Genomic DNA, 26,571 nt, shown 5'->3' on the forward strand with positions numbered 1-26,571 from the left:
AGACATCTCCATGGCATTAATTACTCTGGGTGATGGGAGTTCTCAGACACTGAGTTCAGAGCGTTAGGGCACCGTTTACCAATTTATCCCCCCAGTGACATGTGAGAAGGCTGAAAGAGAGTACTCATTCTTAATCTCTCTTTTTCTAGGAAATTGACGCATCTGAAAAATATGTAGCAAATATTTCAATAAAATGTGGGCCCAAAATGTGGGAGGGGCATTAGTTAATCTCATCCTGCAGCACTCACCTTAAATTCTTTAATGATAGATTATGTCAAACTAAGCATTTAGAGCCAGAGCTATGGTTTCTCTCCTCCTCTCTGTGTTGAGTGATTTTTGTTTTCTATCTCTGTGGCAGGTTCTGAGTCTTCCAGCAGTGCAGGCTCCTCAGGATCGCTGTCCCGTACCCATGCACCTCTCCAGAGTGCACCCCTGGTCTCGAGTGTGGCAGCAAGTTCTCCCGGCTGTGTGCCCTATCCGGAGAATGGAATGGGGGGCCAGGTTGCTCCCAGCAGCACCAGCTACATCCTCCTTCCACTGGAAGCTGCAACAGGCATCCCGCCTGGAAGCATCCTTCTTAATCCACATACAGGTTCGTTTATTACCTCTGCTTTGGCAGGAACACAAGCTCAGATGTTTGTTTTTGTGTTTGAGCTTATAAATTTGCTAGCAAGTTTTTGGAAAATTCCTGGGGCAGGAGAGCTTGGTGCATGAACTGCTCTGTAGGGTCTTGATTGAGGAAGAGCAGATCTATAGCAGTAATCTGTATCTTTATATTGATATCAATATTGATATATAGATACAAATATAGATACTTCCCAGAAATGTCAATTTACCTCTCTGTCCTCTCTTCCCTGACCATGGTGTCTCTCATGTATTCCCAGGAGCTAAGATCAGAGACCGTAGAGTGATGAACTGGGATATACTAATTAAAACTTTCTGTTTCTCAAACTAAATCCCTGTTAGCCTGTTGTTATGTCAAAAGTGTTTTTGCATCCAAGATATTTCAGAAATTCGAGATATCAACTGGGCTACATAGCTGATTCTTAACTATAGAAGTTGCTTTCTTACCTTTGAACTTCACCCAACTTCTACTGGGGAATAAGGAATAACAGCAGCAAAGAGGAAACAGAGAGCACGTTTTTATATATTTTAGGACTAGATTGGTTTTGGTGGGGTTTGGAAAATTGGTAACTTTATGATTATGTTTTTTCATAAAAAATAACCATTGGTACTTTATTTTTGAATTTCTCTAGTGATCAGTTAATTTCTATACTGATTCCAAAGGACCCAGAGCATTGAGCAAATAGACTGATGAACATCTGCTTCATGGGGGAAACTTCTCAACCAGGGGCAATTTGGCTCCTGCTTCCAAGACCATTTGCCAATATCTGCAGACATTTTGATCATCATGACCTAGGGAGGAGGGGGCTGCTACTAACATCCAAGAAAGTAGAGGCCAGAGATGCTACTAAATATCCTACAATGCACAAGACAGCCCCCTACAACGGAGTATTATCCAACCCAAAATGTCAGTGTCAGGGTTGTGAAACCCTGGGTTAGAAGACATGACGTTGACTAGTCAATTCTTTTTTTTTTTTTTTTTTGTGAGGAAGATCAGCCCTGAGCTAACATCCATGCTAATCCTTCTCTTTTTGCTGAGGAAGACCAGCCCTGAGCTAACATCTATTGCCAATCCTCCTCCTTTTTTTTCCCTTTTTCTCCCCAAAGCCCCAGTAGATAGTTGTATGTCATAGTTGCACATTCTTCTTAGTTGCTGTATGTGGGACGCCGCCTCAGCATGGCCGGACAAGTGGTGCATCGGTGCACGCCCGGGATCCGAACCGGGGCCGCCAGTAGCGGAGCGTGCACACTTAAGCGCTAAGCCATGGGGCCGGCCCCCAATTCCTTAGAAGCCTTTATAAGTGATTGAAAAAGAAGTTGAATTATCTCAAAATATATCTGAGGTTTGGTTTATATTATTCCAGTATTTTATAGTTAGATATTAAATAGTTATAGTTAGATATAGAGTTAGATATTTCCAGTATACCGTATCCAGAGTATTTCCTTGATTAGCTAAACTTAAAAATGCAAAACTGGATGCAAATCTCATAAAAATGATCTGACTCAATCTTCTCACATAGATAGTGCTACTAATAATTGGAAATTCAGAGAAAAATAAGAACAATAGTAAAATAGTTACTTGAATAATTGCTACATTTTCATGAAAACATATGGTCCATTCTCAAGGCATGGTGTTTGATTGAGACATTTTGAAAATGCCATAAGCTTGAGGAAAAAGAAGGCATAATCATTTTATTGAAAATCATTTGAAAGCCTGCAGATTAGAAACTTCTAAAGAGAATATTAGATTGCTTTTATTTTATTTGCATCATTATAAGCACCATAAAGGAAACTGAAAGAAAACCAGGATCATATTCATTACTCTGGACACTGACCGAAGTATGATCTGACTCTGTTGGCTTAAATTTTTTCACTTTTAATTTAGTTGGAGGGCTTGCAGACAGGAGCACACACTAAACATTGATTTTGAGTGGTTTGTTCTAAGCAAAATTACAGTGTTTCAGAAAAGCTCAACAGAGTATTTTTTAGGGTATAATGCAGGGATATTATTTGTAATGATAGCATGGTTATGCATCTGTATGTGTATATTATCATCTATAATCTAGTTTAAAGAAAAAAAGTAATGTGCTTTCTGGTGCGAAGTCCCAATTCTTATTCATTGGATGGAGTCATTTAGAGCTGTTATCAAAATATCTCCTTTGAAAAAGGATCCTAACTAAAGAAATGGTGTAACAACACTTGAACAGCTTCTCCATACATATTTCTTGGATCTGACAAATGCTAGACATTAAAATATCCCTAGACCAGAAGGAAAATGTATTAATAGATTGTATACCATGGTTGAATGGTGGGATGTAAGATGAATTATGATGTTTCTTCTTTTCCAGAATGTGTTTATTTTTTAAATTGAAAATATGCACGTGCATGTGTGTATGTTTATATATATATCATGTATCATACGTACATCTCTGTGTATATATGTATATCTATGATGTGTATCCATGCATGTCTATCTATCTATCTATCTATCTATCTATCTACCTACCTATCTGTCAAATCTCTTATATGACTCTACTATGGAAACTGAAAATTTACCTCCTTTGGGCTGGAACTGGTCTTTCTCTGTCATTGCTGTGAACTCCTAAATTCACACCTCTCAGTCTTTCCTAAATACGCTTCTGCCAAATTACATGACAGAAATGCTTTGGTGTTAGAAACCAAGAACATATGACTACTTTGCCTCTTGTGTGACTTGCCCTTGGGTTCATTTCCTTGTTACCAGCACATTTATAGGCTCCTTGTGGGAAGGAGCCATACTTGACTATTTTTTTCACTTCCCTCGGGTGGATAACAAAGTAGTCTTAGGGACTATGCTTAGGCACAGGTGCTCAATAATTACATATTATTGAAATGATATCTACCACCCATTATATATGTTGGTGTGGATAATGGAGTGGTTTTTCATCTAATGTCTTATATTTGAGAACATGGCTGATGTATAAAACTATTATTGATAAAATATCTGGCTTAAGCAGGAAGAGGACAAGCAATGATTTGAGAGTACTAAGGTGCCTGCCAGTTGTATGTCTACTAAATAAAACAAAAATGAAACTTCCTTTGTCAGCACGATCAACTTGGCTCTTACTAGGTATGAAATATTTGGCACACTGAAACCAGACCAGCCCTCATATATTCTTGCAGTTCCTCAAATGCAACCACAACTTTTTGTTTTGTCTGGCCTTAGAGTCAGCTCTCATCTGATCCATTTCTACCTCAGGACCTCTGGCCTATTCTTTCTTTGCTTTTCAGGCATCTGGATGAGTGAGTTGCTGCAGAGTCTCTTTTTCAAAATTATCCCTGTATATCTCCATCCTTGCAAGGCAAGCCTGGGTTTGATTCTTGAGTTTGATCTTCTTCCAGCTGTCTTGGACTCAGCTCCCTTTTGAAAATTTTTAACAGAAAGCTCATCTTTGTTTGGCTATTTTCTTTCAAGTCAGTGCTATCCAGAGATGCCAACAGCCATTGGCATCCCTCAAGTACTCATTAATGCCTGTATATGTTGCTTTGCCATTTTGCTTTGCCTTCATCTAGCACAAATTCACGAGAGTGGTATAAGGGCATGCCATCTGCAAGGACATCACTTTGAACAGCCTTTTAGGGCTGGTCACTTTCAAATGCTCCTGATGGGCTTCCATAACAGTGTACTTTTTGTTTTGCACAGGACTTCTAGCATCTATTTATCCAACCTGCTTTCACCTTTTTCTTAAATGCATCATGAAATTTTTGTGTGCTGTCTATAAACATATCTTTGCAAGATCTGCATTAATCTTTGCCTATCCATAATCAGTAGCTCCCTTGTAATTTGATTGATCACTTTCTAAGGACTAGGAAAGGAAAATCTCTTTTTCTCATTCCCTGTCTTTTTTTAAAAATAATAAATACCCTTCTGCCAATTACATGGCAGAAATGCTTTGATGTTAGAAACCAAGAACATATGGTTACTTTGCTTCTAGTGTGAATTGCCCTTGGGTTCATTTCCTTGTTACCACCACATTTAGAAGCTCTTTGTAGGGAGGGGTCATACTTAGTTTTGTTTTGTTTTTGTTTTTGTTTTTGTTTTGCATCCCTGGAATGGATAACAAAGTCTTAGTCACTGTGCAGGTGCTCAATAATTATATATTAGAAAAATAATATCTACTACACATTATACATTTCGATGTGGATAGTGGAGACCTTTTTCACCTAATGTCATGTATTTGAGAGGCATGAGCACTCTGCAATTAATCCTCTGCCCTGGCTCAGCTCAGGACACTCTGGCATACCTCTGTCATTGCACTCTCTTTACCTGTGCCAACACACACGCCACTTTACTGGGCATGCTCACACAGTTTCTGACATGAAAACCTCTTCTAAACTGAACAGTCCCGGGGCCAGCTAGTCTTTCTGTCCCCTTTGGTCTTCAGCAGCTGTCATTCAAGCTAATTGCCTGTATTCAGTTGTAACTGCATCTGGATTGGTAGAAATGGTAAAATCTAGAGAGGCGATCATTGCCTGACTTGAAAACCAAGTCCCTTATCCTAGCTCTCTTAGGAAATTGGTTTTCTTCTCCACCCTGGCATCCATCTTACTTCTTTCATTTTCCTCAGTTCTTTCCACCTCTCCTTGGTGCGCATAAAATCAATCTTTTATACTCTTTTCTCTTTCCAGAAAAATGTGCCATCGCTCACTACTGAAGTGAATTCTTAGTACTTCTCATATGCAATTATTTAGAAACACTTCTTTCTTCTGGTCCATAATGTTGGGGAAGAGGGAGAATCCCCCTCTGCCCTTTCCCTTAAGGTTCTTATGGCTGGCCAAATAATTAAAAAGACAGGTTAGCAGGAGAAAATAATAACAAGTTTGATAGCATGTATACATGGGAGAAACCAGGGAAACTGAGTTTCTCAAGACAATCCAGGGATTCTCATCTTAAATACCATCTTCAGCTAAAGACAAAGGAGGATGAAGGGGGTGGGTGGTGTTTTGGGATTTCAGAGGGGAAGAAGACAATTTACATGACGAGGGAAATGTAAATGTTTGTCAGACAATGCTTTGCAGGGCCACCTATAGAGAATGTGGCCGGAGAGACAGGAATTATAGTAATCAAGAGTATGTAGATTTAAGGCCTTATCCTCCACACTGATAAGTTTCTAAAGAGGCCATCCCTCCTTCCCCCAGAGAGGGAGATACCTTTACAAATGGAGATTTCCCTTATAAATGTAAATGTTTGTCCAGCAACTCCTAGCAGGGCCACCTAGAGACTGTGGCCAGGAAGAGACAGAATTTTTGATAAGAGGGGCTTGTTGGTGCCTTTCCTATTGTAACATCTATTTTACATTATATTATAGCCATCATATGACCATAACTCTTTCCTGGAACAGGTCTTCTATGTTAAATTCTTTAGGCAGTTAGTGGGAGGTCAAATGTCCGTCAGAGAAAATAATCAACGTAAAGAGATATTTCAGGGTGGCCAATTTTGATCTCCCACAATAGCATATCAATAATATTTGAAACAGAGGATCTTAAAATTGATCAAAAAGGCCATCCGAATATTTTGCAGTTATGTTTTTCACCCTAATTATGGTCAGTTTTTCACACTTCCTTAGTTCTCACTGTAAATCAAAACTTGCATAGAATATAGAATATAGTAAAGATCCTTTTCTTTTTATTTTCCATCTTTATGTGCGTGTGTGTGTGTGTGTGCATGTGTGTAAGCACAGAGTGAGACTGATTTTGAAATGGTTTCATATGAAGTTGCTGTGAAGATTTTTTTTTAAATGTTACCTAAAATTTTCCTCTTATCTTTTAAGGTACCAAAAAAAGGGGGGGAGGGAACTAAGGATTAGAACACTAAATGGGATGATCAATTTTTGAAAATTGAACTATTTTTTCATCTTTTGCAAAATTGCTAATTTTTGGAGGAAAAACATGTTGCAGACTTTAAATCCAGAAGAAATTTTTTTTTTTAAAAAAGAAAAAGAATATAAAACAATAAAATGTAGGTAAAATTAAATGACAGTGATAGGAAAGCAAGTCTCTATGAAGCAGATTAAAAAAAAAAAACACCTCTAAATTTAGTCGTTCTGTTAATATAATTCTAGCACATTTGCTTTTCCATCACAGCACATTGTGATTGCTTATGAAACTGTTGTCAGAACTTCCTTAGGTCTGGCAGGTATGTTCATAAATATGCAGCATTTGAGATTTCTTGCTGAATACACATGAATATATTTGATCTGAAGATTTGGGTAATGGGAATGCTAAGCACCCATTACAGTTCCTAGTTGAGCTGAAGTCAGTCCATTGTTGTTGACCTGTGAGCCTTTTGTTTGGCTTCACTACAACATCAGCGTTTGCCTCCCCAACCTATTCCAATTTACTTTCTTAATGTAATTTATAAAATACACACATGACATGCATGATCTGCACACATTCTATGTATAGCCTTGGTAAATATTTACATATGTGAACACCTCTGTAAACACCACCCAGAAAGAGACATCGAACATGTTTAGTCTCCCAGTAGATTCCCTTGTGCCCCCTCATAGGGCACTATTCTTACTTCTATTACCATTGCTAAGTTTTACCTGATCTTGAATGTAATAGAAATGGAATTATACTGTAGCAGCCCTTTTGGGACTGATTTCTTTCACTTAGCATATATTAGCTAATGAGCTTAACTCTCATTTTATAACAGTCTGTTCTTGTTGTTCAATATCATACTTTTTTTTCACTAGAATATTGTTTCCTTTGGGGCAGTTTTTATGTTTTCTCTGTCTGTCCTATTCCTTTTTGTTGCTAATTTTCCTCACAAATTTTGTTGTTCTTCATATATATTATTAAACCACAAGGCTGATTTTCTTGGATGTTGCATGCTGCTTACCCTGGATAAGAGTGCTCATGCATGCCCTGCATACCGAACAGTATAAGGAGAGGCTTTAGAATATGTGCTTGGGAAGAACTCACCAAGCTGCCTCTGCCACCACCTTAAAGCCAAGAGGAGGAAGACTGTCCTCCAAGACACCACCCCATTCTGGGAGTTCTACTCCTTCCAGGCAATTTGCTCAGCTTCCTAGAGAATATTTCCATGGCTTCAGCCTGGGGCAAACATTCCTACTGCTCCTTTTCCAACAGAGTTGTGGGGATTGTGGAAAAGGAAAGAAAGGACTCACAAACAGTTCCACAAACTCTTTGCCAATCCATTCCCCCATATTCTGATTCTTCTCATTCTTTATCTACCAATCCTGAGTGCGATTCCACCTTGAAACATGGCCGCCCCCTCCTGAATTCTTATGCATTGATTAATACTTTTCAATTACGATTGGATTTTTTCATGGCCCCTCACTGTACCATGTACTCGTCATGTAAACTTGAATAATTCACTTAAGTTACTTGGTGTAACGGGAAGTGAGTGGACTTTGGAGTCATACCGACCAGAGTCATTTCTTGGTTTTCTCATAATGTTTTTTGTATTTCTGAATAAGTTGCTTGGCCCTCTAAGCCCTAATTTTCTCACCTCCAAAATGGAATGAGATTGCATATCTGTGGTGGTGTTGGGACAGCTGAAATCATGCATATGAGGTGCCCGCCACATTGGAAACCCATTTGTTCTCTCCTTTCCTCTCTCTCTTTTGTTTGCTGCCTTTTCCTCTCCTCCCTTCACTCCTTATTGCTATACCCTTTCTGGTGCGTCTTCATTTCCTCTTTTGAGACATAAGGAGATGACACCTTCCTTCTTCACTGAATCATGATGAGGCTCCAATGATATTATTTTGTAAACTATAACATACTCTTCAAAAAGTAGTAATAATAGTAGTGAATCATGCCATTATCTCAAAAGGCAAAATAATGTATATTTGCTTCACCATTATAAGAGGATTCTGTGATGAGTTTATTATGCATCATCTTTAAAATCAAAACCTCTGTGTATTCCTGGTTGTGTCTATTTAGAGGAGTGATTGAATGGATGTGTTATGTTCTGCTTATATATTTGTGGAACCGATAATGATTCTGAATGGGTAACGAGGCTAGGGGAAGCAAAACAAATGTATTGGTAAATAATGTGCAACCGAATGGAGCCAGAGTTGTGTAAATAGAAAGCTGCCCTCTCTTGGTGTGTATTATCTCACTGACGGCGTGAGGTGCGAGGCAGCAAAACACATCACTTTGTGAATATTTCTTCTCTGCGGGCCTTCTCCTCCGGGTGCCGCTGTACACGGATGCACCTAGCTTTGGCAAATCTCCCTGAAGGTGATGGAATTTATTTGCTGCTTCTTAAATTGCTCTGGGCTTACATTGTTATCTAGCTTAACCAGATGGGTCATAAACAGTCAAGTCTTCACATTGGCGACGGTTCAGATGTCCTGGATTTCCACTGCCCTGCCCCTTTACTTTAGGTTGCTTTTTAAGTATCTATCAGAGTGGTTCTTTCTGCCAAAGGAGAGATGGAGAAGCTCACCTGGACCAAGCTATGATTCCATTGCAGGCCAGCCCTTTGTGAATCCCGATGGAACCCCTGCAATATACAACCCCCCAGCAAGTCAGCAGCCCCTGCGAAGCACGATGGTGGGGCAGTCCCAGCAGCAGCCACAGCAGCAGCCCTCTCCTCAGCCACAGCAGCAGGTCCAGCCACCACAGCCGCAAATGGCAGGCACCCTGGTCACTCAGGTAAGGAGCTGGTTGGAAGGCAGGGAGGAGAAGTTCTCTGAGACAAAGGCTGCACAGTCCTTAGAGCAGCAGTGCATCAGGAAGACAGGATATTTTCCATCAGTGCCGCCCCATCCACTCAGCCCCATAAATAAAACCTGGCAGCCTAAAGTCCTTGATTGCAGGTTGATGGGATTTCATGTGGGTCCTTAAGTTTAGCTATAGATAAGTGCCCCATCTGATTAACTTTCATGGTGAGGGCATGGTACCAGGGAAAAGGAATGACTAGATTTTTCTTAGATCTAGATGCTATTTTTATGTACCAAGGAGCCTGCCTTGGGGATTGAATTCATAATCCCATCCAGGACTTTGTACCGTCTGGCTCACCCATTCCCAACACAGACCAAGTGCTCATGTCTGCAAACAGTCAGTATTATAGTCTTTATCCACGGGAAGAACAGAAGTCAGTTAATTCCAAGGTGGCCGGGCTGTACACACCCCTTAGAAAGATGTAGAACTGCCCTACTTTCCTAGGGCAACACATGGAAATGTCCACGGAAACCTGAAGTGTTCCAGGTAGGTTGCCGGAGAGAATCTCGTTTTAAATATTTTTGTCCTTACTTCTTAGTCCTTGGACAATATTTTTAGACCCAGACGATCTAACCAACAGCAACAACATGAAATGTACCACAGTAACTTCTTAAAGGAGTGTTCACTCTGGGCACACAAGCCTCTCCCCTGCCCCAAGCCTGGCTGGCTCTGGGCTGCATGGCTTTGACTTTCCATTGGTGGCTGGTTCTCCTCTCTGGAGTGCATGAAGCCAAGAGGACCTGTAAGGGACAGTGGTATGCTTCAGATATGACGCTTGCCTCTGGGATTTCAACCCCTAGTGTTTCCCTGTTACCTGATCAGCTTTTTCTTTCCTCCAGTCTGTCCAGGGGCTGCAGGCTTCCTCCCAGTCAGTGCAATATCCAGCAGTCTCTTTTCCTCCCCAGCATCTCCTGCCTGTGTCTCCAACGCAGCAATTCCCCCTGGTACTGTATTATATCTGGATGACTTTTGCCTTGGGAGAGCATATTCGCTGGTTTTACTACTTTCCTGTGCAGGGCTGGCTGGCGTGGGGTGGGTGCCCGGGGCTGACTGTGAGGTGTGTGTGGGAAGATCTCATTCCAGAACATTGCAACCCATCTCCATAGTAATGGTTTCCTTTCTCTCTTCTGTCCCATGTTTAGTACTTCTGCATTCTGATACTCTTTTAACAGTTTACCAGCTAAGTAGGAATTGAATGCCCTCAGAATTAGAAGTCAGAAGCAGAAAGTCACATGAACCTGGCATGAGGGTTTGGGAAATCTCTTCAAGTCAGTGTTGAGATGGTAACCATCATTACCCATGCTCCTGATATAGGTGCTCCCCTAGCACCCCAATCCCACAATTCCCTTTCATTTCCCCTCATTGTACTAGGTCCTTTTGGACAACAAGAGTGAGCATTGCCCCTAAATTTCAGGCCAGGCCAGTGAAGAAATACTCCCTATTATACGAATGAAATCCCACCCAGCATCTTGATGCCCCAGTCCTGGCTCCATCTTTGCAGCAGCAATGAGTGATGATGAGAACGAGCGGTTCTGCCTCTCTCTCCAGAAGGCAGATCCTGTGGCTGCTGCTGGGAAGACCAGCTGACCTTTAAGGACAGAACACCAAGCCCTTCTTGCCTCAGCACCATCCTGAGGAGCCCGATCCCTTAGTGAAAAAATAATAATTTGTTTCCATTGAAAGAGGGAGATTTGGGTCAAATTGTTTACCATCTCTGATCCTCGGGATGATTAAATCTGTTTTTTCTTGTTATGTTCCCTTGTTGTTCTGCCTGGAGAATTCCTTCGTTTTATTTTTTTTCCAAATTGTACTCCCTCCCTCGCCCACAACAAGCATGTGGCCCGTGTCTGCCTCTGTGTGCCTCTCCCATTACTAAGCTGATCTTTCTGATTTCCTCGTTTATTTCTGTGGCCTTGCAGAGAGATGATGTGGCGACACAGTTCAGCCAGATGAACCTGAGCCGGCAATCCTCAGGAGAGACTCCTGAGCCCCCATCTGGTCCTGTCTACCCGCCGTCCCTCATACCACAGCCAACCCAACAGCCAAGCTATGTCATCGCCTCCACCAGCCAGCAGCTCCCTACAGGGGGGTTCTCAGGCTCTGGACCTCCCATCTCCCAACAAGTCCTCCAGCCCCCTCCCTCACCACAAGGATTTGTGCAACAGCCTCCACCTACACAGGTAAATGTGCTTTTTCTCACACCTGTGACCTATAGCTGATTCGTGGTGCATTTTGACCTCTGTATTCCAGGTAGAATATCACCAGGTCAACCTGTCTTGCGTTCTAGTCCATACTGATATTCCTCACCTACAGGACCTGGTCTGTCCTATTCATCAATTATGCAAAGTCTTGAGGCTCAGAAAGTAAGTTTAATGAAATGGACCCAATGTCCTGGTCCAGTGGAGGAATATCCCATTTTCCAGGCAGCTGGTACAGAGGCCATAGGAAAGCATTCCCTCCAGTGTGATGTCCTGCTCACTGGATTGATTGCCTAGGAGGGGAAAGCCTTAGGGTAGAGGAAGCCCTTGCTCCTGGGGGACTTTCAGCTCTCTCTTGCTGCTGTTCTGGAAATGTGTCCTTTCCTTTCTTATCCATTCATAAGCATTTTCTGGAGCTAATCTGGTGCTCCAGGCAGGAGCTCCTCTATGAATATAAAGGAAAAATAAGCCAGCATCCACTGTCCTTTCCATTCCCTAGAGGGAAGCAAAGCTCCTGTGTGCTCTCACAGGTAGCCATTAATCATATTTAATTGACTTGAGCATGTAAGACACCACAGATCACTGATTTTTACTGTCTTCTCAAAGACTGATTATGTGTTAACTCTTCACCACCAAACATCTCTGGTGCTCTCCTGGGTATCCCTTGCAGAATATTGCAAGTGATTACTGTCAAGATATAAAATGCACAGAGTCATTTTCTGGTCCATTCTCAAGGCACACACATCCCAAGTAAATTCCATCCTAATTATGAAATATTGCATTGGTTGAGCTGTTTAAAGTACAGTGTCACCTTTGCATCATTTGTTTCACTGCCTTAACATCTTGAATAAATTATTTTCTTTTCAAGCCATGCAAGAACCCTCTACCATGAAATGATTTTCGCCCAGTTGTTCATTTTATCTTGAGTGATTAATTAATAGTTCAGCTTCAGTTCCCTTCTCTGTAATGTCTCTTGCCTAGGAGGATTCAGGGAGATGTGAAAAATAATTTTAAGTTACTGGAGAAAGGGCCTCATTAATATATTAATTATTTTACTAATAAATTAAATGTTAAGTTTAATTATTGGGAAAAAAAACAGTTTAGTTCTTTTAGCCTAAATAGCATCTAAGTGTTTTTATTCATTTCTGCTGTCAAAGAGAAGAGCTGGCAGAATATTTAATGGAAGATTTTTTAAAAAGCGTCATTCCTTAATGAAGGAATTTCGGTATTAGTGCAAGGCAAGAGCAAAGACAACTCAGAACTCCTGGTGTGTCTGCAACAGAAATGCTTTCATTCCCTCTTCAATAGATTTAAAAATAGAAAGAGGGAGGGAAGAAAAAAAGACAAAACAGACATTCATGGCTCGTGATCAATCTGGATATCCATGAACTTCTTTTTAAAAGAACCACAGACAAGAGTGTAGGATATAACCGATAGTGATTTCCAATTTAGTAAACATTTTAAAACCTGATTACTCAACTATAGAACAATGAAAAGAACTTCAGATACAGTTCATGGACATATATGTTAAATTTATGCAGAGAATGAGCCTCCTTAATGACCTTGAAGGTCAATTTTGTCTACCTTGTCTCGTGTGCTTTCTGAATGCCCACTGGAGGGGTGAAGCTGGCAACAGGAACAAGGCAAAGAGATTTGAAGAAGGGAAGTGGGAGAAGTGCATATTTTTTATAGTTTTTCTTCTTTCTCTCATTCATTTCTTTCTTCTTTTAATCCTGTCATATTTTGATTCTCCATATTTTAACATAGCTGTTTGAAAATACACATTTCCTCCTTTTTGGGCTGTCCTTCCTCCTTTCTCCCTTCCCCTTTCTCTCATCCAACCTTTCATACTGGTCTTAGCCCAGCTCAGCTCCTTTTCTCCATGAGGGAGCATGAGGATGAGCTAAGTGTCCATTTCCCACTTGCTCCATATGATTGGGGCTGTAATTCCGGAGAATTGGCCCATGCTCCACCTTGGGGAGGTGCTGGCCAGAAGTGACCAAACCTCTGGCACAGCTGGTCAGGGTATCAAAGAAGGTAGGACTGGGAGAAAAAACAAGATCACAACAAAACAACTAACTACTAAAAATGAGGCACTCTCTCTCTCTTTCTTTTTTTTTTTCCTAACAAGAAATTGTACCTTTATCTAAACCATTAGTGCTCATTAGGAAATTTTCAAGTGTTTGAACTCTGTCCCTCATCCCTAAGGGTATTTTCATGTTTCATATTGAATGAAGAAGAAAAGAGAGAGCAAGGATTAGATAACACATTTGTGAGCTTACATTGAATCAAGACACAGTTGTTCCTAAAGGAACAAAATGCTACTCTTCCTAAAAGACATATAAATATAATGCTGATGAATAAATTAGATAATCGTTGTTCTTATTCTTAATATTAGGAAGCATCTGATGTATGCTGGTAGTAATCTTTAATAGCACCACCATGTGCCAGAACATAATGAAAACCTACTATTACTCCAGAATTATTTAAGTTTTTATTTTTATAAGTTGCCTTACAAAGAGATGGGGAAATAGTAAGATCAAATCACTATAAACAATGCGTACAATAAATTAGTTAGTTGCCAGATACTGACTGTGTTTGCTTCAGACTCATTCAGCCTCTTCCCCTTGGATATCCACATTGTTAATCCGAGTTATAACTCATAATGATTCCATGGGATTGCAGAGCCACAGATCCACACAAACTAAGTTATCTTAGTTCCTACTTTGTCCTAAGGCAGGAAAACATGCTACATGTGTTTCTATAGCAAAATTGAACCAGAAAAGTGTTTCTTGTATTCGACACGAACAAATCAGAAAATAAAATAGCCATAAAAATTACAGCTCTCAAACAGGTGGCTCGTAAATTTATTCTGTATATATAATACTTGTAGGCTGTGTACTGGTGTGCCTCTGTTTGTACTTTAAAGAATATGATAGAAGAAAAGTCAGAGGCCTGGAGATTAAAAATAATGAAGATTAGTAAGAAAATAGCCTTAATATAAATGACCTGAAGCAAGCAAGGAAGTCTTTCCAGATCGGGAGACGTTTGATTTGAATCTTATTGGAAGTTATTAGAATATTTGCAACCATTCTCAGTCATTAGAAAGTGGCAGAAGGTGACATAAACAATATTTTTAACATATTTCCCTTTTTAGATTGAACATAAATTTTTTGGATCCTGGCTATGTGCCAATCACTCTGCAAACTGCTTTGATAGACTTTACCATATTTTATAGTCTCATTCTCTTCTTCTTTTAGGCTAGAGATCAGCAGTTTTCATATTTCACCTGTGTTTCCATTAAAAAAACAATTCAAGTTAGATATAATGTTTAAAACTACCATAAATTTTTTGTTGTTCTAGATGACTTTTATTCACTCTTGTTTCATTTAAAAAACACAAAATTCAGTGTTTTAAAACAACAAGCACTGTATTGTTCACAACTAAGTCAGCAATTTTAGCAGGACTCAGTAGGGATGGCTCATCTCTGCTCCATGTGGTATTGGCTCAGGGCTTAGCTGGGGCTCAAGGGCTTCACTTGGAAGATCCAAGATGGCCTCACTCACATGCCAGAACGTTGGTGTAGCCTGTCGACTGGGGTGCCTCTATTCTCCACCTGGCCTCTTTCTCCAGCAAGATAGCCTGGACTTCTTTTCCTGGTGGCTGGGCTCCCCTCCTGCAAATGTGGAAGCAGCAAGTCTTCTTAAGGATCAGGCTTGCAAGTCTCAGAAGTCATCATTTCTGCTTCATGGCGTTGGTCAAAGCAGATCACAGAGCCAGCTCAGATCCAAGGGCTTGGGGAACAGATTTCACCACTTTGTAAGTGGAGTAGCATACACACACACATACACAGGCATGGGAGAAGTTTTGGTGGCTATTTTTAATATAGCCACCAATCTACTACAATCACATTACATCATAAAATGACCATATATTTTGTGTTTAAAAAATGTTATTTAATGCACAGTTCTCGTTCCTTGCTGTTTTTCCCTTTCTTCCACAGATGCCCGTATATTATTATCCATCTGGTCAGTACCCTACCTCAACCACGCAGCAGTACCGGCCCATGGCCTCAGTTCAGTACAGTGCTCAGAGGGGTCAGCAGATGCCGCAGGCAGCACAGCAAGCAGGTATTTAGAATCCGTTTCCCATTTTATCCTCTAACCCAGTTATTTTTGCACGTAAATCTCTCAGCTGTCCTCTTTGGATGAGTATCCGAGCTTGGCAATTTAAATTGGCTCATTTCCCTTACCCGGAGAAGATACAGAACATTTGATTTACTATCTGCGGAAAAGTAACAGGTACAAGAAGGTGAAGCCCACGCCACTCCAGCATCCCAGGCATGCTAAACGCAGTCTCTATAAATTATTTTTGGATCTTCTTAGTTTCTTTTAAAGCAGAGAGCTAACCACATCCCTATCTTCCTAGATTATACTTTTTCTTCCTTTTCAACTTAAAGAGAATTCCTCCCCCGTTCCTAAGGCTAGGGAACCAAATTGGTTGTTTCTACACCATCCTAAAAAGCACTGTCTTCAGATGAAGGCCACTGACATTGCAGCCGGTATCCTGGTGGAACTCTGACTCCATGGCTCCCTTTCTCGAGGGCCACACGCCTCCCGGCCAGAGCTCGGCAGCCACTGTGCAGTGGGAAGGGGGGCCGATGCACTGTACGAGAGTGAGTAGCAGGTCTCACAGTGAACCGGTCTCTTTCCCTACTGTGTCACACTCCTAATGGGATGCCGTGACCCAGAGAGCAGCAGGAAGCCAGCAGGGCTGAGTGACTTGCGCTAGAGAGAGGTTTGCGTTCTTCCTGCAGACCACACTGCAGGGAAAACTGCTAACTGTCATGCCGAAGACCACCTGACTGGGGACTCTGCCTTCCGTAAGTAGGTCGTGTTAAAGCATGTGCTGCTCCTAACTGCCTGCTCTGTCACCTGTCATCTGATTTCTGCACTGAATAGATGTACATGCATATATAGTAGGTACAGATATATGTATGTTATATGTAGGAGATGTATCACTTTTATAAGCTATGGCAAAGAGCATAATCCTTGCCAAGGATTAATATTAATAACAGACACCCTAAGAATACTGACACAGCACTGCTATCATTTTGTCAGTTTGGAGAAATAATTAAATTCCTCTGTATTGCGGATATATATACGTTCTTTAGTTCATCTCATGACCTATTTAAAGTCTGTGGGAGAGGTGTTAGAGAAATGTATAGCAGCCAACCAGACTTTGTCTTGTTTCAACACTCTATTAGTTTGGGGAAGAATATATTTTGACCTCTGAATTGACTTTACACTTTTACAGTAATAAGAACACAAAAGAGTTTCATGTTATTGGTTATTTTAAGAAAAGCATTTGGCCGTATTTTCTCTGATTGTTGGAAAATATTATTATCTTTATCTTTTGGTGGTAACAGTGCTACCAATTTAGATATATACTGTAGGAGTGTGTTTTTCGCATTCTGAACTGTATTATTTTCTTATGCTAACGTTACCAAAGAGTTATTTTTTAATCACCTAACTATTGGTCCAGAGGCTATAGCAAAGTTTTCCTTTTGGTTACCAATGCCTTTAGAAGAAGAAAGATGCAGATATCTAATTATGATTTTATAAAAATTTAGCTTAGTGCCATTGTTTGACAGTTTTGTAAAGAGATATTTCAGTCTTGTGTTAAAGCATGTAGTTCATATACAGGAATGTACTTACTAACGTGCTGGAATCCACTGAACCTGTAAACTCTGAGTCTGTGTGAGGGGCTGAGAAAGTTGGATAAACATGTTAACTGGGCAACAGAATTAGATTTAGAACAAGCCTCGGGGCTTCCCACTGACTCCTCTCCACTAACTTCACTGATGAGTGGCAACACAAGGGAGAATACGTGTGACATTTTTTAACTCTTTTTAAAAACATTGTGGCAGAATTTAGGGATGCAGAAACCACCCTCCCAATCTCAGAGGGACCTAACTGGGCCCAACTACATTTCATAGCAACCTGGTGGCTTCAACTTGTCCCATGCTCCTGTATCACCATGGAAATGACCCCCCCAAGCTGAGATCATGACACTGTAATTAAAGAATGCATTCTAAGTCAGTATCATGCTCAAAATAGAAGCAAGTGCTTCAGGTGTCAAGGAAGTGAGTGGCAGCTAATGGGGTCTATGGGGAGTGGGGAGATGAGAAAAGGGAAATGATATATGAAGAGTATCATCCCCAGAAGTGACAACATCAGTATACACATGCAGACTGAGACCTTTGAGCTCCGAGTTTCTGTGCCCACCACATTTGAGGTCGAGCCTAAAGTCCCATGCAGTTTCCACTGCGGTGCTGATTTGACTGACTGTTTGGGAAGGCAGATGGTGTACCCTGACCTCACTGAGAATCACCTCTGCTAATAAAATCTAGGAAACCCATCTCATGCAATGGCTCTGTGACAATGTGTGGAGGCTCCAGGCCCTACAGCTGGGAGACCTTTTGCTGAGCTTAGTGACACTATCAGAGACTTCCCAAAGGGACATGGCGGAGTTATTTGGGGAAGCAACCCTATGTCAGTGGACTATCTCATAGAGGAAAGAGTCTCTTTGGATAACTATACAAGTTGTGTTTTCTAGAGGAGTATGAAGATAGATCTTCTCTATCTTTAAGTTGACCTCTGGGCCACTGTTGGCATGGTGCCATCCCACAGGGAAGCCCTGACTCACTCTTCCTCCTCTCTCCAGCAGTCTTGCATCCTGGATCTGACCCTCCCCCATCTTCATCTGGTACTGACACCAGATTGTATCATAGTAAACTCAGCTATCACATGATTGAGCATTAGAGTGGGAAAAAATTATGTCAGTTATAGCCAAATGAGATTTTAATCCCAATTTGCTTCTTAGCACTGTTCTTAATCTTTATTTAATTGCAATGAAATTATCTCTTCCTTCTCCTGCATTCTTGGCAGAATTGAAATTTCTGTAAGTTACTACATTTTTCCTAGGCCTTAAAACTATACACAGTGAATTTTTATAAAGTGAATTCAATATTCGGCAATTGGTTAAATAGGACACTTGAGTTACACTGAGGCCCAGTAGCGGGACATAAGGTCTTCTTCTTGGTGATTTTGTAGTCTTTACTCCACTAGTGGATGATAAATGTGCTAAGCCTGTGGAAGAAGAAGGCTTGCTGGTGGTGATCATAAATAAAGGCCATTAATGTTAAGAAATTTTGAGAAATTAAATGGTATATTTGCACAGTGATATTTGGATTTTGTAGCTACCTGTGCAAGGAAAATAAAAACATTTAATATAGAAATGTCTCTAGTGGGAAATATTGTTTACTGTCAATTTGACTTTATCAGGTATCCCCAAAAGTGGAGGGGACAATTTTCCATGTGATGCAATTGCTGATAACCCAAGACTGCATAGAAAGGCAGTTATCAGGTTATAACTAAAAAGACTATAGTTTTCAAATCATTCTGGCTTTGAAAGACTTGGAAGTGAGAGTGTCTTACTTGAGAACAGATTTTTCTCAGTGGTCAAATATTGAAATGAAGTGCTGATAAATAAACCTTTCATGCCTTAATGTTTAGGTTTATTTTAGTAGTCAATTATCATATCACTTTTATTTAATACTCATGTCACTATTGTTTTACTTGATTAATAACATCTTTGAGGCCACAAAAATGTTAGCAGTACAGTCATGTGTCACTTAATGATGTGGATATGTTCTGAGAAACACGTCATTAGACAATTTCATCATTGTGTGAACATCATAGAGTATACTTAAACAAGCCTAGGTGGTATAGCCTACCACACACCTAGGCTATACGGTAATAATCTTATGGGGCCACTGTCGTATATGCGGTCCATCATTGACCAAAACGTCATTATGGGACACCTGACTATTTATATCCACCATCAGTTCAGGATCTCCTATGGGCTAGTGACTATACTAAGTATTTACAAACATTGCATTGTTTAATCCCCACCACATATTTACAAGGGAAATAATAGCTATTAGCACCCCTGTTTTACAGACGGGGAGGATGTTGCTCAGAGAGGTGAAATAAGTTACTCTGGGTCCCAAGGCTGATCTAGTGGGGAGGAGCACTGAGGCTGGAGTGGTTTTAAGCCTGTGTGTTAACTACTTTATCGTAACAACATAAACACAGTTACTAGTTTTGTCTTTATTTACTGGTTTGGATGATCTCATAGAAAATAGCATGTTGGAACTAAACCAGCATGCCCACGTTACAGAGGCAGAAAACATTTAATTAATTATTCAAGTACACAGGTTAGCTTAATAGCAGAGCACATCAGGAGCCCTGGACTTAACGCTTCTCACCTCACCATGGTGTTCCAGATCACGTGGCAGAACTGGTTAATAAATAGCAGAGAGCAGATGAGACATTTATGCACAGATCACATGTTCGAAAGGGGAAAAAAAAAAAAAAGAATTCCTTTTAGATCATGTCTCCAGCTCCAAATTCCCTTTTCAGTTTGACTTAAAAAGCTTCAGTCTTGGCTTTCCAAAATTTTGGACATGTCCTAAAAGCAACAAAAATGAGCTTGTAAAGTCCTATACACTTTTATAAATGGGCATTTGGAATTGAATAAATCCTGGTTTTGGTATCTGAATAATTTTGGCTTCATAAAATGAATTGGGAAGTGTTCCTCCCTTTTCTATTTTTTGGAAGAAATTGTGTAAAATTGGTGCTATATCTTCTTCAAATGTTTGATAGCGTTCTCCAGTGAAACCATCTAGGCCTGGAGATTTTCAGAAGGATTACTTCTTATTTGAAGATCATTCTGGAGCTTTTAAATTATGAATTCAAATCATAAAGGTTATAGATCTATTCAGATTACATATTTTATCCTTGCTGAGTTTTGGTAGTTTGTAGTCATTGAGGAATTGGCCCATTTCTTCTAAGTTGTTGAATTTATGAGTATAAAGTTAGTTGTATTCCTTCATTAGTCTTTTAATGGCTGCAGGATATGTTGTGATACCCTGTTTCATTCTTGATATTGGTGATTTTAAAATTCCCTCTTTTTAGTTTTGCCAGTCTTCCTAGATTTATCAATTTTATTGATATTTTCCAAGAACTATCTCTTTGTTTCATTGATTTTCTCTATTGTTTTACTGTCTCAATTTCATTGATTTCTGCTCTTACCTTTATTATTTTCTTCCTTCTGCTCAATTTAGGTTTATTTTGCTCTACTCTTTGTAGTTTCTTGAGGAAGGAAGTTAGAGTATTGATTTGAGACTTTTTCTCTTTTCTAATGTAAGCATTTAGTGCTCTAAGTTTCCTTCTCAGCCTTGCGACCCACATATTTTTATTTTCTGCTGTATTTTCATTTTTGTTCATTTGAATATATTTTTTATTTTCTTTGAGATTTCCTTTTTGATCTATGGATTATTTAGAGGTGTGTCGTTTAATGCCCAAGTCTTTGGAGATTTTCCTGTTGTATTTCTGTTATTGATTCTAGGCTAATTCCATTATTGTCAGCAAACATACTCTGTATGAATTCAATTCTCGTAATATTCTCGAGGTCAGTTTTATGGCCCGGGATGTGATCTACCTTGGTGAATGTTCCATAAGCACTTGAAAAAACTGAGTCTTCTGCTGTTGTTGGGTGGGATGTTCTATATATGTTCGTTAAACCCTGATAGTTTATTTTGTTGTTCAGATCTTCTAGATTTTTGCTGATTTTCTACTTCTCAGCAACTGAGAGGCAGATATTCATGACTCCGAATATAAGACTTCCTCAAGTCCTCAAGGCAAAGTTGCCCCCAGTATCCCTGAAATCCAAGAGTGGAAGGGAGACTTTGAAGTTATTCAGAGCATGTTATCATTTGGTTTCTTTCCCAAATAAATAAGAAATGTTTCATTTCCCAAAAAAGTTAAAAGCATTCCATAGAAATAGTCTGGAAAGTAAAAGCTCTCTGACCAGTGGGGTTTGGCTAAGCTGTTCCTATAAGCTGCTGCCTACGTCTCTCACTTGCCAGGCTTTCGACACTGTTGCTCAGTGCCAGTAATATTACTTTAAGTTTAGGTGGAAAAATGTTGTAGGTAACTGTTTACAATAGACAGTCCAACAGTTCTATTCGTTCTATCCTAATAGACCAGAAGATTCTGTATTCCTGAATGTCATGAAAATAGAACAATAGAAAGATAAAATGGATGCAGAGCAGAGCACGAATGGGGAAAAACAAAATGACTGAACCTCAAATTAGATTAGGTTATAACTGCAGTAAATCATTTGGTGTAGATTCTGAAAACTGTGGAGATGCTTCACCTCTGCCTTTTAAAATCTCTTTCGTCTCCCACCCTCCCTCACTCCCATCCATCTGCTAAATGATTCATTTTGGGTAAAAGCCAGTTTCATAGAGCATTTTCCATGCAAATGTTTTGCTTTTCAAATTATAGTTCAGAAGGAATCCATGAAAAGGAAATCTTAAAAATGCATCAGATTGTGAAACCCCAGGCAGCTTCTCTGGGGCTTCTCTAAGCATATTTAATTGACTTCTGCTCTGTTCCTTTCAGTCTCTGTGTTGAGTAAATGATGCTCTGACCTGCCTTGCAACAGTAGAGTTGGAATTTCTTGCAGGAGACAGTGGTAGAGGTCTTCAGAAGTTTTTGAGCTTCTTTATTCACTCTTTTCACTTATATTTAAGATAAATCTCACTTGGACTTTCTCTTACACTCTGCTCAACTGCCGTCATGAGGTACAATTAGTAGAAATAGAAAAGGAGTTTAAACACTCAGTTTTGCTAAATAAGGAAACTGTATAAGGTCAACCTTCTGTCCAATGTGGAGTCTCTCTCATCAGAGCCAGAAAGGGGGCTTCTAGTGCTTCAGTATTTACAGATTTAGTAATGAATGCAGGTTTCAGGCACTCAGCAGGCTGACTCTTGCTAACAAAGTCTGACTTGTGAGATTTTGCCCTTGACTATATGAACTCAGTACCACCTAACACGTGCAGGTTGTCAAGAGAGCGCACAAACAAGAGTGAAAATAACATCCAGATAACGTGGAGATATGTTATCACCCCTCCCCATTCATAAGAGAGCAGTTGGAGCTTCCCCACCTCTCAGAGTATCCTCTTTCCCTGACCTGATACAGAGGATGGAAATAAGCCATTCAACAGGCCTCCTCTTGTCCAGTTAAATCAGAGAAAAGAATGATGCAGATAAAGAAGGTTGCAATTTGTTTAAAATATATGTTAATAAAAGCATACAGAAGAATGGTGAGAGAGAGGAAACCAGGTTAGGGAATGTAGACGCTGTTTTTTAATTTTGCTAACTGATGATAGGATAACAGTATAACCCAGGAATCTGGCAGGGACATGCTGACCTCTAAGATATAGGTTGCATTGATTCAAACCTCCATTCTACACATACAGAAAACTTTTTGTGTGCAGGGAGTTCTTCAATGAAGAAGTGTAGAGTTGGAGGGTGTCAGCCTGTCAGAAATATAAACTGTATAATAGGCCATTAGATTTTTCTGTTCCTCTCTGGAACAAAAATCCAAAATACCTCCTATCTCTTTAGGTAGAGCAATTCAGCTTCCTCCAGCCCCTTCCACACACAGATCAACTCTAGGCCTCTTAAGATTCCTAGCAAGAGCTTGTAAATGCCGTGCCTACCATCACATGTTGTGGTATTTGGGAGAGGGTTATTGTAGCCAGTGCATCAAACTTTAATGTGTATATATACCACCCAGGACCTTTTTCAAATGCATATTTTGATGCAGTGGTTCTGGGGTGAGTCCTGAGAGTCTACATTTCCAGCACGTTCCCTGGTGATGCTGATGGTGCTGGTGTACCATCTCGAGAGCAATGTAATAGATGGTACATTTTTAATCATTGCTGGCATGTACATAAGCTATTGCAAAGAGAAAGAGCCTCCCCAAATTCACTCTTTGATTTGACATTATTTGCATTTTAGGCACAAATCTAACACTTCATAGTCAGCATATATAATCTTATGAATTATAGCTAGAAAGTATTTATAATTAATGCATTAATGTTTACAAACCCAAATTTTGAGATAGAAAATAAATATAGCGTGATTCTACTACACAGCAGGTACCCATAAGTGTTGAAAGAATGAATAATATATGTACCTATTTTCATGTTAGTGTGTACAGGAAGTATGTATGTGTGTGCGTGAGAGCGAGAGAGAAGAAAAGAGAGAATGTGTGAAGATTTAAAAGGCTCAATGGAAATCTCTCAGCCATCCAACTCAAATATCAATAAGAGCAAAACTGTAGTTAAACATTATGAAATCAAGTAGAAAGACAGCCTAACAAACTAATTCACATCAACAAAGGAATATAAATATTTTTCAAAGTTCAAACACCCAAGGGATATGTCATAGACCCTTTGGGCCACTTTCAGGGGTACAGTATGTTTGGATTGTCATGTGCTTAGCAATTGGAGAATTTCTATAAATTTAAAGTAATAATGCTCCCATTGAAACTCATTTCAAGTGACTAGTTTTGAAAGTGTTTGGATGGCAGGAAATAATCAGGCCCTGAACATCTACATCACCCTTTGTGGGTGGCAGCTCTTTCCTTCAATCATTGTCATTTCCTTCTGAATGCACAGCAGTGGAATCGACTTGGTGGCATCTCTGGCAAGAAGATACAATTATCTGTGACGTGTATATTTGAAAATAGACCAAAGCCACAGTTCCTTTTCTGATAGGTCTGCATAGATGTTTAATAAACAGCAATGTATTTAGATTTTTTTTTCTCATGGGAGTACTATTTCTGATGTAATAATATATTGTTCATATTAACAGCTCCTAGTAGGAAAGAAGATTATTGCCTATCTAATGTTGTTCTGAAACACATTTTCGATGGGGCAAAATGTACCTTAATGGAGTCTATAAATTTATTTAACCAGAGCAGTTGAGTAAAGTTGACAATAAATCCTGTATTTTTAGCTTGACTGATTAAGCAGTCAACGTCAATGTAATTGAGAGGGGTTTTATTTTAAAAAAAAATCTTCTGTCTTGCTTTGTTCTTATGATATTCCTCACTTTGACTTTTTTCTTCCTGGGAGTTGGCTGGAGGTGGGGAGAGAGAACATCAGAACTATAGAAAGCATTTGGAATACCAGTGTGACCAGTAAGATACATTAATTTATAGACAGTGGGATTTTCTCTTTTCATCTTAAATTGCCTTTCCCAAATCTGATGATTTTTTAAAAATATTTTTTTATCTAATTATCCTACATATAATTTCCATACATTTTAATATTTAAAACCCCATTAATCTATACTTTTTTTAATTTGAGAAAAAATGTATAACCAATAATCAGAGAAGCGTGCAAAAATTGTTACACTCGACAACTCTAAGGAAGCAGATTCATACTTTGGGTGGCTGCATTATCATGTTACTAAAAGCAGAGGGGGTAAATTCTCAAAGAGTTACATGAGGACTCAATGGTCTGATTTCTGTTAACATCAGTGGAAGTCACATGGATAAATCCTTATGGAACATGCTATTCTGAAAATATTAGTCTGGAAAAGGTTTCTACGGAAGTGTTCATGTGTTTCTTTCATTAATTGATCTAATTATTCCATTACAGAAATGGGAATGAGAATTATTAAGCTGGGATTTTGAGAAAGGTTAGCGTTATTAGGAGCAATAATAGAAATCATGCTATTTTTAGTACTGAAAATCTTGCAGGTTCCCAAAACAATATAGATGGCCTGATTCCCTCTGTCCCCTAGGAGGTTATAGGAAGAGGGGTTTAATCAACATGTTTGTAATAGTTCCTTTAGCACTTTGCATTTTATGTATCTTTTGGTGTTTCCATATTCATTTGTTATGCAGTTAAGCACTACTGCTATGGTTAGGATTTCTGTGTTTCTGTAAAGATAGGAAGTAAGACAGATCATAGCATTATCTGTTTTCATTATATTGTGCATCATTAAGTGGAAAGCATAGCTCTTTAAAAAAAAGAAAGAAAGTTGGATTAGAGATGGCAAGGAAAGAAAGGTGGCAAGAAAAAGCATATAAATTATGTGTTTTGAAAACTCTGACATTTCTGTGAAGTTTTCCTAGGAGAGAATCTGAGTAGAGTCAAAATATCTAAAAAACCCAAAATACTTGTTGCAAACTGTCCGATTTCCCTGATGATTTAACTGAACTAAATTAAGAGAAGTTAGATGTTTTGTGCCATATGCATTCTTGACCCTTCCTTTTTATTTTCTCCCCCTTTTTTAATTTGTTGCCAACAATCTCTGCTGTCAGCTGTCAGCTGTCACCTAGACGTATGAATTACCCCATTTTTCAGTCCCACCTTTCTTTGGAACCACTTTTTTTTTTAATTCCTCGGGGTCTCCGTTTTCTCCCTATCCTCAGATCTGTTTTCTTATTTTATTTATTTTCTATCTTTAATTCTGGACTCTACACAAGTTTTCTGGACCCCTCTCTCTCTCTTTTGTTTTGTTTTTTGTTTTTCTTTCCCCCTATATTAAATAAGATTTTCACTCCAAACTCTGGGTGCTTGGTGCTTTTCATACCACATTTTAGTTGTCTGCATTTTCTCCTTTATTTTCTTTTATCCATCTCATTTCTTTCCATTCTGCACACTCCTCTCCATGAAGAAATAGGATGCTTCATCCTTCAGGAGACATTCACAATCTAACATTCAAATGATTAAGAAGAAGGTGCTGGATTTTCCCACCTTCTGGACTTGGAGTATGATAAGGACTACACTACCTTTTCTTCACCTTGCTATCCCTAGAGCCAGCATAAAGATAGCCCTCAGGGTGTGTGACTTCACTTAGAAATTTGTAATGAAAAAAAGGGAAGAGTATCTTGAATAATGTTATTTTTATCTTGCTTCTCAAATTTAAAGATGCAGTGGTACCCACAAAAAAAAATCGTTAGGCTTTTGGATAGTGTTTTAGCTTGCCATTTCCAAGTGGTTCACTATTGTTTATAAATTTCAATGTTGTTACAACTTTGAATAGAAAACAATGTGCAAATCACTAAATTTAAAAGACACT

The 26,571-nt window shown here is 39.4% G+C and overlaps 1 protein-coding gene across 1 annotated transcript in view; it reads left to right on the forward strand.

Annotated features, from left to right (window-relative positions):
* The window catches only part of ARPP21 (cAMP regulated phosphoprotein 21), a 148,953-nt gene that overhangs the window by 86,883 nt on the left and 35,499 nt on the right, over positions 1–26,571 (forward strand). Inside the window, exons 15-19 of the mRNA XM_087430687.1 lie at positions 359–592; positions 9,110–9,291; positions 10,200–10,304; positions 11,280–11,540; positions 15,562–15,688. Of these exons, the coding sequence (XP_087286813.1) occupies positions 359–592; positions 9,110–9,291; positions 10,200–10,304; positions 11,280–11,540; positions 15,562–15,688 (909 nt within the window). The remainder of the gene's footprint in view (positions 1–358; positions 593–9,109; positions 9,292–10,199; positions 10,305–11,279; positions 11,541–15,561; positions 15,689–26,571) is intronic.

This window comes from Ceratotherium simum, chromosome 5, assembly GCF_057802395.1.
Source record: "Ceratotherium simum simum isolate JZ-2026a chromosome 5, ASM5780239v1, whole genome shotgun sequence".
In the NCBI taxonomy this organism is placed as follows: Eukaryota; Metazoa; Chordata; class Mammalia; order Perissodactyla; family Rhinocerotidae; genus Ceratotherium; species Ceratotherium simum.